The sequence below is a fragment of the Leishmania braziliensis genome, chromosome 4 (assembly GCF_000002845.2).
Source record: "Leishmania braziliensis MHOM/BR/75/M2904 complete genome, chromosome 4".
In the NCBI taxonomy this organism is placed as follows: domain Eukaryota; phylum Euglenozoa; class Kinetoplastea; order Trypanosomatida; family Trypanosomatidae; genus Leishmania; species Leishmania braziliensis.
Genome location: NC_009297.2, coordinates 2,364 through 17,545, shown reverse-complemented (window position 1 = coordinate 17,545; position 15,182 = coordinate 2,364). Strand labels below are relative to the sequence as shown.

Genomic DNA, 15,182 nt, shown 5'->3' with positions numbered 1-15,182 from the left:
AAATCCTGCCGTGCGCACTACACCTCCACGGTGGCGAAGGATGCACAATCCTCTGAGCAAGCACCGCCCTGAGCGGTGGTGGTAGGTGGCGGCACAGGCAAGCTGGGCGAGCTGCGGTTCTCCGTCGCTAGCGATGCGATGACGACGCCAGAGTCGCCATCATCACCGCCGCTGTACACTCGTGTGTCTCGGGAAGGCCTAACCCTAACCCTAACCCTAACCCTAACCCTAACCCTAACCCTAACCCTAACCCTAACCCTAACCCTAACCCTAACCCTAACCCTAACCCTAACCCTAACCCTAACCCTAACCCTAACCCTAACCCTAACCCTAACCCTAACCCTAACCCTAACCCTAACCCTAACCCTAACCCTAACCCTAACCCTAACCCTAACCCTAACCCTAACCCTAACCCTAACCCTAACCCTAACCCTAACCCTAACCCTAACCCTAACCCTAACCCTAACCCTAACCCTAACCCTAACCCTAACCCTAACCCTAACCCTAACCCTAACCCTAACCCTAACCCTAACCCTAACCCTAACCCTAACCCTAACCCTAACCCTAACCCTAACCCTAACCCTAACCCTAACCCTAACCCTAACCCTAACCCTAACCCGTGTACCCTGGCACTCGCCCTCGGGAGGATTTCTTTGGTACAGTGGGAGAGGGTGTCGCAAGGATAGGAAGGAGTGGTAGAAAATGCCCGCACCCTAACCCTAACACGTGTACCCTGGCTCTTCACAGGGACGTTAGGGTAGCAAGGGTATGCAAAGCGTTGAAGGAATGTCCCGTATAGTGATCCCGTTTCGGAGAGCCACTGACAGCTCTTCAGCGTTTCGGTACAGTTGTGGAGCAGATTTCGGCGTGTCTTCGCTACACTCACGGGTCAGATGTGCCCTTCTAACACATGTTTAGTCAGGACTAAACCACATTCTTCCGATGTCGCACGTCTCTGTGGGTGAACGTTTGAATGTTTCACTTTGTATCGTGTCCAGTATTATGTGCATCACAGAGTGTAGGTGCTCTCAGCGCCGGTGGTAGCAAGGAAACTGAGGGAAGATTCCCCTGGGTTCTTCGCGGAGGTGTGGGCTTCCCAGCACGTCGGCTGCGGAGCAGAAAAGGGCCCAGCACCGGCCTAGAAGCCCTCCGCAGCGGCTCTTCCCCCACGGTTGCTTTAAAGGGCGCTGATCCCGCGCTGAGCCCTGCAGACAAGACAACAGCTGAGAGATGTCTGTCACCCTCCAGATCGCGTTTCCACCAGCGGGGACAGCCTTTCAAGTGCCTTCCCGCATAGCGGAGGCTTCTCAGACCCGAAGAAAGGCAGTGCCGAGTCGTCGGCGGGGCGGCGCGTGGCACCTCGAGTGGTGCCGCAGTCCTTGGCGAGGCTTCGCGGCAGTTCATTCACCAAGTTTTGCTGGATTGTAATGTAAAAAAGCGCCGCATCTACGCCCCCTCTAATATGTAGAGGCTTCTTGTGTGCGAGCGCGGCCAGTTAAGCCGGTGGCTTCTTCCGACTCCACCGCACCCTGGTCTTCCACAGGGCCGTCGCGTGGCGCAAAGCAATGCCAGACACGCGCGTGGCGGCAGCGCATCCACTCAGCGACACGGCCACGGGCTCTGCCACAACTCCCCCCCCCCGCCCCCTGCTTCCCCGGTCGCCTCATCGCCGCGCTCATTGCGCCGGTCACCACCCGACACATCCCGCGGCGTGGCGCAGGCCTCCCACACCAGTAGGCAGTGGCGGTTGGGTGGGATGCGCCAAAGCCACGCTGACCCTCTCATGCGACGCCCCCCACCCTGGGATGGACCACCGACATCGCTTTGAACCCCTCCGCCCTCCGCACGCTGTGGGCGCTGGGCGCTGTCACCGCCAGAAGTGGTTCGGGAATGGCAGGGATAGGGGGGCTGCCTGGCTTTCCCGCATAGTGGGTACTGGATGCTGATACCGTGCTGAAGCGTACCCTGTGAAGAGGGTCTTCCTCCCTCCCCAAAGAAAAAGGAAGAACCTTGACCACCACAGACGCATTGGCATACACATTGGCAGTGCTGTTTTTTTGTTATTCTTTGTTTGCTTTGCTTATTAAGCGCTGCTGGTGCTTCGGTGTCCACGAACATAAACACACCCATACGTAGTACCCAATATGACTGGTCGACTATCACGAATGCACGGCGCGAAGCAAAGAAAGAAACCGCTGCATTTAGTTCCAGCCATGATTCATCCTGCCGACAACCTGCTCTGCGCTACATTTCTCACGGTGATGATTGCTGCACCTCGAAAAAAACTTTAACAGTTCGTCTATGAAAATAACCGGAGTGCTCAGCACAAGTACTGTCTTCCAGTCTGTGAAATCAGTCGGCACCAACACATCCCACAGATCAGCGCTCGCGACGACGTCAGCGTCAACGCCGAGTGGGGTGATGCCGAACAGACGTGCAAAGAACGGGATGTACATGATCGTAAGGTGCAGCGCGATCGAAGAGCAGATGGCCACAACGAGCCACTTGTTTGTCGAAGGCCGGATCACGACAAGCGACTGGTTCTCACTAAGCGCGTTCAGCGCATTCAGCATCTCGACAACAACCAGGATAGACAATGCAATGGTGCGCGCCGTCTGTGGGTTCGCCAGCACTGCACACTTGGCATTGCTTCTGTTCGTGCAGGTGGTAAATGAGGCGAGGTCGGCCAAGGTAAACCCGTTCGTCAGGAACCACCAGATAAACCCAGCGACCGTCGCCAGACCAACATAGACGCCGACAACCATGTAGCGAAAGAAAAGCCAACCGTCGACAATGGGTTCGTCCACGCGCCGCGGCGCCTGTTCCATGATGTCTGGGTCCGCGGCGTTGAGTCCCAGCGCGGTCGCCGGCAGCCCGTCTGTGACGAGATTCACCCACAACAGCTGAATAGGCGAAAGCGCTTCTGGCAGACCGAACAGTCCTGTGGCCAGCACGCAGGCTACCTCGCCAATGTTACTGCTGATGAGGTAGCGGATAAATTGCTTTGTGTTGTTGAAAATGATACGACCCTCACGCACAGCCTTCACGACGGTGGCGAAATTGTCATCTGCCAGCACCATCTTGCTCGCCGCCTTCGCCACCTCTGTCCCGGAACCCATTGCAATACCGATATCGGCTTTCTTCAGCGCCGGCGAGTCGTTCACACCGTCTCCGGTCATGGCGCAAATGAACTTCTGCTCCTGCAGAAGATTCACCAGCTGCATCTTATGGGAGGGGTCAGTGCGACTGAAAAGCACAGCATTCCGTACCGCCGCCCGTTTCTGTGCTGGGGTCATCTGATCCAGCTCGTAGCCAGTGAAGCTAAGCCCCTCTCTCGGTTCACATGGCATGAGTCCGATTCGGCGGCACACCGCCTCTGCCGTCTCCTTCTTGTCACCGGTGATGACAATGACGCGAATCCCTGCTGTGTGGCACTTGGTAATCGCCTCTGTTACCTCCCTCCGCGGCGGGTCCAGCATGCCGCAGACGCCAACAAAAGTGAGGTCAGTCTCGATGGCTTCAAACTTCGCTGGGTCAGAGAGATCCAGTTGCTTCGGGTCGGGAATGGGGCGGAAGGCAAATGCGATGCAGCGGAGGGCGTCCTCCATGCCGGACATGCGATTGACCTTCGTCGTCACGGTGCTCAATATTTTCGGTGTGAGGGGTACGATGCGACCATCCTTACACATGATACGAGTGCATCGCTTGAGAACTTCTTCTGGCGCGCCTTTCAGAAAGAGGCTGTGAACGCGTGCGTCCGCGACTGACGTGCAGCACACGCTCATTGACTTCCGAGAGCGCGTAAATTCTAGTGTTCTCTCCTTGAACCACAGATGCTTCTTCAATGATCTGCACCGGTCGACCGGCAAATGCGGACCGTCAACTCCATTTTGCGCCGCACTGTGGTACAGCTTCTCACTCATGACCAAAAGAGCTGCCTCAGTGGCGTCGCCCACCTTTTCTACCTCTGCTGAGAGCTTATTGCACATGAGCGATGCATCGTTGCACAATGTGGCGATCGTGGCCACCATGTCCAGGGCGGCGTCGTCGCCGAGCACGCCTCCGGCAGGAGCGCCGTTACGCGAAACGGCGGCTGCCACAATGTTGAGCCTCGAGTCAGCTATGCTGTACTCACGAGTTGTACCAGAGGCCTCCATTGTTACCACCTCCGACACGGACATCATGTTTGTCGTTAGCGTTCCGGTCTTGTCGGAGCAGATTACGGTGCATCTGCCAAGCGTTTCCACGCTCGGCAGATCGCGCACAAAAGCGTTGTGTCCCGCCATCTTGCGCGCACCAAGCGCCAGACACGTTGTCACCACTGCCGGTAGGCCCTCAGGAATGGCAGCAACAGCCAAAGCGACGGCCAACTTCAGCGAATGCACGGTAGGTTGAATGTAGCATTCAAACCAGGACTCCTCAGTGGTCGGCGTGTGGGTCTTGAACCAGCGTAGGAGATTCACCACAAACACAAAAAGGCAAATGTAACCAATCGTCGTTGAGAGAAGAGCGCCAAACTCGTCCAGCTTCAGCTGCAGCGGCGTCTTTCTTTCCTCCTGCTCGCGCACACTACACTCGATGCAGCCCATTTCAGTGGATGTGCCGGTGCGTACGACGACACCGCGGGCCTTACCATACACAACAGCAGTGCCGCGGTACACCATGCTCGAGGGAAACCGATCCCGCTTGCTACAAACTGACTTCACCTGCTTCACGGCTTCCACCGACTCGCCGTTTAAAATGGACTGATCCACGCGCAGTGCTGTGCTTTCCAGCGTTAATAGCCGAATATCAGCTGCAACACGATCTCCAACGGCGACCTCAACAATATCCCCGGGAACAAGGTTTTCTGCCAGGATGGTCTGTGTCACTCCGTCACGAACAACAGCAGCTGTATCAGGAGCAAGTTCTTTCAAGGATTCAATAGCCTTCTCAGCTCGATCTTCTTGCCAAATACCGACTATTGCATTCAGCGTCAAAATCAGCAAAATAATAAATGGCTCCACAAAGTCTACCCTGTTATCTTCCAGAATGGCCATACAAAAGCTTACAAACGCGGCAAGGAGTAGGATGCGCACAAGCGTGTCCTCAAACTGGCCAACGACTAGCTTCCACAAAGGCGTTGAGGGTTCCACAGGAAATGCGTTCTTGCCAAAAACCTGAAGGCGCCTGTCTGCCTCATCTTTATCAAGACCACAAGCCTCTTTGACCTCCAGCAATGAACAGATTAGGCCACCGTCCATCGAGGCAGGGTTGTCAGGTAGTAGAAGTTTAGCCATTTTCAAAACCTTTTTTTCTACGAGTATGCTAAATTCTAGAGAAAAAAACCAGTCTTACGCTTCGAGGCCGTGAAGAGCTGAAAGGATGTAAGGCGTAATAACAAAACAAGAACATACAAAAAAACACTGATTAAGCAGAATAAAGAAAGAAGAGAGAATGATGTCAAGAGTCAGTCATGATACATTCCGCTGCATGCTCGTCACTCTTTTCTCACTTGCCAGATTCCCCTTTCCGTGGACCAGTATAGTAACCTGGTAGCCTTTCACTCAAGCAATGCATACAAACTACCCACGAAAAGGGTAGATGCAAGTCTCCACCTTTTTCATCCCAGAAGGATCCGTGTCGTCAGAAGTAATCAAAGGGGTGAACGGAAAAAAAAAGAAAAAGCTTACAATAACTCGCTTTCTGGAGATCTAAAGTCGGCAGAAGAACAATATATGGAAGCGATAGTTCGGTTCTAAAGTACATCATGGAAATGATGCTCAATACTTTCACTCGCATTTTCTCATATCGTTCTTCGCACGTCTCTCCTCTCTATCATGTTAGATGTAGAAACAAAAATTGCGCATACCTATAAGCAAGGGAGCAAGTAGTAGCAAGGCAGAGCACAGTTATCAAAGGGAGTGCAGATCTTTGTAAAACAACAACAAAAATCCTGGTTTCTGATGCTATAGGTCTCCCTTGTGTTGTGAAAGGTAAGACTGAAGATGTAGAGAACCTGCGTATGCTTTCTACTGTGAAACACAAAGGCACACAAAAAAGGCTCTGAGGGACTTCGCACATCTTCTAGTCAAAAGTCAGACTTTTCTGTTCTCACAGCAGCGAAACCCCTAGAAGCGCATCCTTCTGAAAAATATGATTTGACTCAGCGCAACGTAAGTTACAGAAACGCAAGTGGATTGTGAACTCAACTCCTAAATCCGAACTGCTGCTTTCCTTTTCATTGCAAAGCACTCACGTCACTAGTGAAAGTTGACATAGGCAATTCCTCACCTCATACGTAATGAACAACAGAGAGATAGAGAGCCGCCAAATCTCACAACAAATGGATGCCCCATTTCACAAGTACTTCAGGAAGCACTGCGCATTATGACGCTTACCCCACTACATCAAGGGCCAACAAACTGGTTTGCAGCAACAACACAAAAACATGGCTTCCATAAACAAACATACTGAGATATACATTCACACAACCGGTGCATGACCTCTGCAATGCTCGACTACATGCATAGTACCCTTTTCAATAAGAGCACAGCCCCATTTAAGCCCTCACGTTTCGGCGAAGCTACCAGCTGCGCAGCACGAGAGAGGAATACAGTGCTTCTCAGAAGAACATCTCACATTAATATCACAGCCGAACTAATAGTAATGCCGATGCATCTCATGTTTCGCCACGAGAAAGAGGTCCCTCGAAAAAAAAAAAAACATATATCTAGCAAAAACATTCCGTGTACATATCCCCAACAGTTACGCCGAGTAACAGATGACCTCCATTAGTGATCAGAGAGTCAACGACATAGTAAACAGCACCTTCCAGAAGAGTACGAATGATAAGCATTACCAATTGTTGTAGTTGAAGCAAAACCTGTAAATTACTCGTGCAATACAAGAGAAATTCAATAACAGCTACAAAAGCGACAAAACAGTTCTTAAACGCTCAATGCACCCAGCCGTGGCATACCTCTTCGCAAGAAAATCACAGAAAACAAAGACTCTGTAAAGCTAGCGCAAATAATATACCTAACCTGCAAAACGACCGCAGAGAAACGACCCTAAACTTATCAGGTCTTCGTGACCACAAAGCAGCAAAGACTACAATTCCCTTCACTATACACCACATCAAAACAGCAATCAATACCCTGTACGCATATAGGCAAAAATATCCCAAAACCAATAATATATATATACAAGCAGCGCAAATGTAGGATACCAAAATACACGTGTACAGCGCTAGCTAATAGGTCCCATAGAAGCAATAAATAATGCGCAGGAAAACAAAGAAAATATACAAACGGATCTCCTACAACAGCTTTTGCCCGCAACCAAAGTAATGGAGGAGACACACTTTCGGGCAAAAACCAGAAGGATGAGAAATCAGAAGCCTCACCCCTGTCCTCTATAGGCACAAAGGCTCAGACCACCAAAGACCAGCCAAAGGACAATAGTACCCGAAAGAGAAAAGGCGACTATATCAAACAGCTAGCAGACAGCACTTCAACGCACCATTATGACAGCTGACTAGTACGTGTTCTATCCACAACTGAAGTAAATCCCTGGTGTAAAAATAATCTCACCTCCATTTTCTTTTTCGACCATTCTGTTGCACTGTATTTACGGTACCCTCTATCCCTCATTTCGATCAGGTAACACAACTCATATGAAGGAAGACACAACTGACACTGCTGCCCCACAACGATAATCCATGAAGTGACGCGTACTCCAATTACCAACTAAAACCGAGACCCAAAGATAAACCTCTTGTAGCACAGCATAGAATAAGGGTTGTAAGATTTTCTTAGCAGAGCTCTTAGTACATCGTATTGTTTACTAATCTGTTACTTCATTACTCACGTCACAAGCTTACAAACACATAGGAAAACAATAGAGCCATCACCCCATGCAAAATCTTGATCAGCTTATTGGAAACTGCCTAAACGTCCGCTACCGTTTGCAGCCAACCCTAAATCGAACATAGAAATGCTCACCACAAAAAGCAGCACTTATAGAGCGACAACAACTCCACAGTAGCGCTCAGGAATGAGCTACAAGGGCCAAAATAGATGTAAAACCTTCAAGAGCAGCAAAAAAAAAAACCATAGACATGTTGGTTTTGACCCAGTATGTACTACTGCGCAAAGAGCTAAGGTGATCTATAACACCTGTTGCTGAACAAGAAGCATCCGAGGCAACAGAAGCAAGAATAAAGAAAAAAAAAAGACCTAGTGTCGCCAAACACCCATGTGCCATACAGTCCTCATAAAACAAAGTCTCACCACCTGCCACATACTCAACATCTACACAGGAGACCAGCAACATTCCTAGCTTCTACTCCCCTACAAAAACAGATACTCGGAAGGGTGCCTAAAAAAAAATATAAACCAATTGCACCCATTTGCGCCCCGAAAATGAAAGCTCTTTTAGACTACGGAGCTTTTGTAAGACATTTCTTGGCGCCAACATCCTGATTACCAGATATTCAGCCTAGTTCAATAAATTCATCAAAAGGGTTACTTTCCACAACACGCATTAACTCAAACACGACCCCTTCAAACAAATACAATCTCCTTTCCTCTAAAAAGCAACGAAAAGAGCTAGTATCAGCTTGAGAGCAGAAACACTCACTTCCTTAGGACAGCGGCACGTAGCAGTCCTTGAACGAAACACAGAGAGAAGAAATTAACGCATAAACACACATGTCAAAAAAAAACTACACCTCCTACTATCCAATAGACTTAAATATCGAAAAGTTCCCCTTTACACACATAACTACAGCAAAAACCCCTACACCGCAACGGCGTAATAGAAAGTAAAACGCTGTCCGAAAAACAACGTTCGCACAGTAAGCGACGACAGGAACCAGAAGACATTCCATGCCCAACAAACACAAGGTGTCGTGAAGCAACAACCATTGAATTTCCCTCAAACTGTTCAATGCCTCCTACAAAAACATTTTCAAAAGTTGATGGGCATTCGCCAGGCTCAGATCACACCCTTCTGCGCAACCGCAAAATCCCCGCCATAATGAGACGCTGCGACTCAGTATCATATCGTTAGTCGCCGCACCCGCCGTTCAAGAAGAGAACGCTAAGCAACTCCCCCATCCCTGCCATTCCCGAACCACTTCTGGCGGTGACAGCGCCCAGCGCCCACAGCGTGCGGAGGGCGGAGGGGTTCAAAGCGATGTCGGTGGTCCATCCCAGGGTGGGGGGCGTCGCATGCGAGGGTCAGCGTGGCTTTGGCGAATCCCACCCAACCGCCACTGCCTACTGGTATGGGAGGCCTGCGCCACGCCGCGGGATGTGTCGGGTGGCGACCGGCGCAATGAGCGCGGCGATGGGGCGACCGGGGAAGCAGGGGGCGGGGGGGGGGGGTTGTGGCAGAGCCCGTGCCCGTGTCGCTGAGTGGATGCGCTGCCGCCACGCGCGTGTCTGGCATTGCTTTGCGCCACGCGACGGCCCTGTGGAAGACCAGGGTGCCGTGGAGTCGGAAGAGGCCACTGACTGAGCCGGCTGTGTGCGCACACAAGAAGCCTCTACTTATCAGAGGGGGCGTCGATGCGGCGCTCTTTTACATTGCAATCCAGCAAAACTTGGTGAATGGCCTGCCGCGCAGCCTCGCCAAGGACTGCGGCACCACTCGAGGTGCCACGCGCCGCCCCGCCGACGACTCGGCACTGCCTTTACTCGGGCCTGAGAAGTCTCCGCTATGCGGGCAGGCACTTGAAAGGCTGTCCCCGCTGGTGGCAACGCGGTCTGGCGGGTGGCAGGCTTCTCTCAGCTTTTGTTTTTCTATGCAGTGCTCAGCGCGGGATCGCTGACTTGAAGCGCAACCATGGAGGAAGAGCCGCTGTGGAGGGCTTCTAGGCCGGCGCTGGGCCCTTTTCTGCTCCGCAGTCGACGTGCTGGGAAGCCACCCCTCCGCGAAGAACCCATGGGGAATCTTCCCTCAGTTTCCTTGCTACCACCGGCGCTGAGAGCACCTACACTCTGCGATGCACATAATACTGGACACGATACCAAGTGAAACATTCAAACGTTCACCCGCAGAGACGTGCGACGGCGAATGCATGCGGTTTAGTCCTGACCAAACCTCAGCTAGAAGGGCAAATCTGACCCGCGAGCGTAGCGAAGACGTGCCGAAATTTGTTCGCCCAGGCGTGGAGGAACGCCGAAGAACCGCATGCGGCTGGCGGGGGCGCCCGTCACTATGCATGGCGTTGCCTCCTTTAGCCGCCCCCCACCCGCGCTGTCCCAATGGGCCGCTTTCCACCGTGCTCCGCAAATGCCCCTTTTCTTCGTTTCTGCGGCCAGCTGGCTTTCCGCATTTGCCTCCCTCTGCGTGGGCGTTGTCTACCCGTCGCCCGGCGGGGTGGCTCCTGTAGTTTCCGCGCTTTTCGGCTGCGTCGTTTCCTCGGTGGAGGGGGGCGGGGCGGCGCGTTCCCCCTCGCCTCGCGCGCACAGGCCGGGCCCCCATGGCGAGGGAAAAACATCCGTGACAGGATTCGAACCTGCAACCCTCTGATCCGTAGTCAGATGCTCTTCCATTGAGCCACACGGACTTGATGACACTATGTGGTGACACTGTCAACAAGGCGTTTGTTATGGCCCTCCGGCTTTGCCACTGCATTTGAGGCTCATCGTCACCCGGGGGCGGGGGGGGGGACAAAAATCACACAGCATTTAAAAAAGTCTCGGGGGAGTTCGCTGGCATGCTTCAAAGTGGTGCAAAGGGGATGGCGAGAGACGGTTCAAAGGTGCCCCCTGAACTGTGCCTTTCGGACATCCACTGCCACATAACACGGCAAGCAAAAGCCGCGAAACCTCGAGCTAGCGCGTGCACGCTTCTGAAGATTCCAAACGGAAAACAGGAAAGAGATGCCGACACATCTGTAGAGGATGAAACGAAGCGAGCATGAAGTGTTGATTCGTCTTTCTCCGTTACCTTGTCATGTCCATTTCACCTTTGTTCCTCTTTTTTTTTCTGCCACTTCTGATCCGCTTTTGGGCACCCACACTTACCTTTGCAGTTTCCCACACCATGTCGAGCAGCACACGCCACAATTTTTTTCTATCTGGTATCGCGAGGCATGTAAATAGCGATGTTGTCGAAGACCATTTTCGTGAATACGGCAGTGGTATTCGTCTGCAACTTCAGCGAGACAAGAACGGTCTCTCTCTTGGCTACGGCTGGTTAACATTTGATCACGTTGATGTCGAGCGTGTTGTGGCTGTGCAGCACGAACTAGGTGGTTCACCAGTGATGCTCAGGTATCAGCAGTCCAAAGACTCCCTGAAATCCGAAGCTGGTGCCCCTTCCCCACCGCCAGCACAATCACCAACTAACGTCTCAGCGCAGCACGGAAGACCACAGGAATACTCCCCGCACCACAAAAGATACAGGGAAGAAACTATCAAGACACAGGCATGCGCTACTTCTCGTATAGTGCAAATTCGAAAGGAGGTTATGTCCCCTAAGGTACAAACATCACCGGCTGAGCAATCACTATCGAAGGAAATATGGAACCCGGGAACTGCGCCTTCTTCAATTTCTACGACGCCGGTAGTACCTTTGCAGCATAGCTTCTCATCATTTCCTCCGGATTCTGCGGCGCAGACAGTTTTTGTGTGCATTCCATTAAATATTTGTCCTGGTGCGTTTTTGCGCGATCCACGAGTGTTCTGCTGCATGCTGGATCCTTCACAGGTAGGCAAGCTCAGTATCCTAGCTACGCCAAAGCAACATGTTGGCGTACCGGAGCATCACTCTACGCAAGTTTCCTACATTACATCGGATATTACTCAGCAGCAACGTTGCACTACCGTAAATGCGAACAGTGCACGCGCACCCCCACAAGCTGTTTTCTCGATGCCATCGCTATCTTCAGGCTTACCGCCATCGCTACCACCACCACCAGGACCCCCACCTCCGCAGTCAACTGCATACGCTCGTGAAACAGTTCCACCACCTCCGAGGCCACCGCATCCGCCGCCACCTTCTGGGCCACCACCTACACAACGTTGTTTGCCCAAAACTCTTCGAGATCCACCACCACCTGGCCCACCTCCATCACTTGGGCTACCTCCTCCCCCTGGTCCACCTCCACCATCTGGCCCACCACCACTTTCTGCGCCGCCTTCGCGGCGTTACTGATGTGCTGTTCCTTGCGTTGTTTTTCTTACATGTCGTATTTTTTTCTCTGTGTGTGTGCGTGTAAGATGTGCCTCCAGCGGTTTCCATGAACGGGAGAGAGTTAATGAAATATTTTTTTTTTTGGACAAAGACCATATACAGAGGTCATTCATTCAGGTTGTAGCAAGTAAGCTTTGCTTGGAATGAATAAAGAATACCGCCGAGGGAGGGATCAGCAGATTTATTGCCGATGGTTTACAGATGGCACGCTCCTTATTTTTGCATGCTGCGCGCGATCAAGCAGTGATCTGATTTTGACAATGTACCAGGCAGACAAGATGAATTAAATTACAGGACTAATTATACTAATTTTACGCTCCTGTGATGCACCGACTACCAAGTCTTCAAAACTTGGAGTTCTCCCAAACTGCGTTATTCGTGCTTAGTATGTGCTATATACGAGACATTATCCCCCCAAAAACATAATTAGAATAACAATAATAACTGAGAAGCGAAACACTTATCGGCCTTATGTCTTTTCTCAACAGTCTGCAGCCTCGCAGTAAGCTCGGTGGAAAGGAGGGAGACAAAATAAGCATTACCACTTGCTCTGTAGACTAGTGTCTCAGTAAATATCTTTAGTCGTCTACATCATGATTTTTACAAATAACAAAAATAAGTGTCTTTTCACTCTTACTTGCCCAACTTCACTTATCTTTTCATCCCTCAAATAATATGTACATATCGAAGGAAAAATATAAATTATATTCCAAGTATGCAGTTTGTTTCATCCCATAGCATTTTACCCCGCTAATATTACCATCTTTGCGTATTTTTGGCATATCTTCGAAAAAAAATTAAAAATAGAGTACAGATATAACGACGGAGTGAAATTAGAAGGGGATATTGCTCTGCTTTTTACACCACTACAATGGAGTTCGAGCAAGCAGCATCATCGAGCTCACATGCTATTTTCACTAGCATGTTTTTCGATGAATTGATGCGCATTATTGACTCTGAGTTTCCTCTGCGTCACGACCCTGCGAAGAACCCACTCACATATGGAACGGCAGGGTTCCGTTCTAATGCTGCACTTCTTCCACCGGTGGCAGCCCGTGTTTCCATGATAGCTGCTCTCCGATGTATGTACTATCAAGGGAAACGAACAGCAGCAGGCCACAATGCACCTTGCACGGTGGGCGTTATGATCACGGCATCTCACAATCCGTATATGGATAACGGATTCAAAATTATTGATCCTGACGGAGGAATGCTTGTAGCATCCTGGGAAGAGTGGTGCACACGTGCGGCGAATGCCCCGTCCGGAAGCGACTTGAAACAAGTCATGATGGATTGTTTGGCGCATGATCCTAATGCGTTTCAGCTCAAACAGTACTCGCGCTGTCAAGTACACTTTTCCAGAGACACGAGACCGAGTGGTGAAGAAATCGCAAATGCAGGACTGAGGACGCTGCGTCTTTTACAGAATATCACCCCCAGATCTTACCCGCCTATTTCGACGCCTTACATGCACTTCGCGATAGCGAAAGCGAATGAACTCGGCTTAGCGGATGAGTCAGAGTTTCCATCCTATTATGGAGAGCTTTTAGCTGGCTTCGAGGAGATGTATCTCTTTGCAAGTGCGGGCTCGCAGCTGTGTGAGAAAGAAGGTCATCTACAGCAACTTGTTGTTGACTGTGCCAACGGTATCGGCTCCCTAATGATGAGGGAGCTCATTGCTGCTTCAAAACAGCAATCTGACTTCACAGCGTTGGCGACCTTTTTTGAGGTGCACCTGGTGGACTGCAACTGCCAAGATGAAACGATGCTGAACACCAAATGCGGGGCCGACTATGCAAAACAACATACAAGTCCCTCCGCCGCAATGTCTGCGTGGCCGAGCGCTTCTCCACCAGGTGTGAATCCTACTGCCACACACTTTTACTCCCTCGATGGCGATGCGGACCGCGTTGTTGCATTTCTTTATGACCCAAAGCGAGATTACAAGTGGGTCTTGCTGGACGGTGATCGAATTTCCATCCTTTATGCAATGTTATTGCATAAATGGCTTGGTGAAGAGCAGATGAAGGCATTAGATGTGAGTGTTGTACAGACAGCCTACGCAAACGGTGCGTCCACAGAGTTTCTTGAGAAGCAGCTCCGTATGCAAGTGTACACCGCTGCTACAGGAGTCAAAAATCTCCACCCGATTGCGCGCGCGCGCGACGTGGGAATCTACTTTGAGGCAAACGGTCACGGTACAGTGTTGATATCTGAAAAGGTGATCACAGAGGCTGCTTCAACCGGATCTGAAAAAGCAGCACTGCTCGCCGCGATGCGGCGTTTGGTGTCCCAGTGCTGCGGCGATGCGATTGCCGATATTCTGATGTGTGAAGTCGCTCTGAGGGCCCTGAACATGACATTTCAGGACTGGGCCGACTTGTACGTTGATCATCCTTGCAAGCAGACCAAGGTCACTGTGGCACACCGTGACCGGATCACGACCACTCTTGATGAGCGCCGAGCACTGTCACCTACTGGTATGCAGGATGAAATTGATGCCGCTGTTTCGTTGGCTTTATCACGGTGCGAGGCGGCGCGAGCCTTTGTCCGGCCCAGCGGTACGGAGCCAGTTGTGCGTGTGTACGCGGAGGCCACTGATCCATCCGTGTGTGAGTCCCTCTCGGCAGAGGTCGTCAAGATTGTTGAGGCCTACTGCAGTTGAGAGGCATTAGCAGTCAAGCTCTTTTGTCGTCACTTTCTTTGATTTTACTTTTTGTTTCCCCTCTTGGGGGGTGAGGCAACGAGGGTACACGAGGCTAAGCAAGAGAGAGAGGGGGTGGGGGAGAGGAAGGGAATTTCCCTTTGCAGGGCTTCTTTTCTTATTTTCGTTGTTCAACGCTCGTGTTGTTTTTTGCAGTGAGAAGGAGGCATACGGGCGTTGCATCAAGAGGCAAACACCCCCCTCCCCACCCCCACACGGATGCGAACATCTAAGCACAGGCTTCTACTCCTCACCAAGGCACTTCATCTATCCCCAGACGTATCCTGAT

The 15,182-nt window shown here is 51.3% G+C and overlaps 3 protein-coding genes across 3 annotated transcripts, besides 1 other annotated feature; 2 read left to right on the top strand and 1 right to left on the bottom strand.

Moving 5' to 3' along the window:
- Positions 1-1,971: 1,971 nt before the first annotated feature.
- Positions 1,972-2,342: a repeat region (Lbr_chr4:repeat_unit:15208-15579).
- Positions 2,202-5,279, bottom strand: LBRM_04_0030 (calcium-translocating P-type ATPase; the record flags this gene model as incomplete). Its single annotated transcript, XM_001561641.1, has 1 exon — positions 2,202-5,279. One exon carries the CDS (start codon positions 5,277-5,279, stop codon positions 2,202-2,204), a length of 3,078 nt encoding a protein of 1,025 aa, XP_001561691.1.
- A 6,545-nt stretch (positions 5,280-11,824) lies between these two features.
- On the top strand, positions 11,825-12,214 carry LBRM_04_0020 (hypothetical protein; the record flags this gene model as incomplete). Its single annotated transcript, XM_001561640.2, has 1 exon — positions 11,825-12,214. The coding sequence occupies one exon, from the start codon at positions 11,825-11,827 to the stop codon at positions 12,212-12,214; it is 390 nt and encodes a 129-aa protein (XP_001561690.2).
- An 846-nt stretch (positions 12,215-13,060) lies between these two features.
- On the top strand, positions 13,061-14,854 carry LBRM_04_0010 (phosphoacetylglucosamine mutase-like gene; the record flags this gene model as incomplete). The annotated part of the gene is made up of 1 exon (XM_001561639.1): positions 13,061-14,854. One exon carries the CDS (start codon positions 13,061-13,063, stop codon positions 14,852-14,854), a length of 1,794 nt encoding a protein of 597 aa, XP_001561689.1.
- Positions 14,855-15,182: the final 328 nt, after the last annotated feature.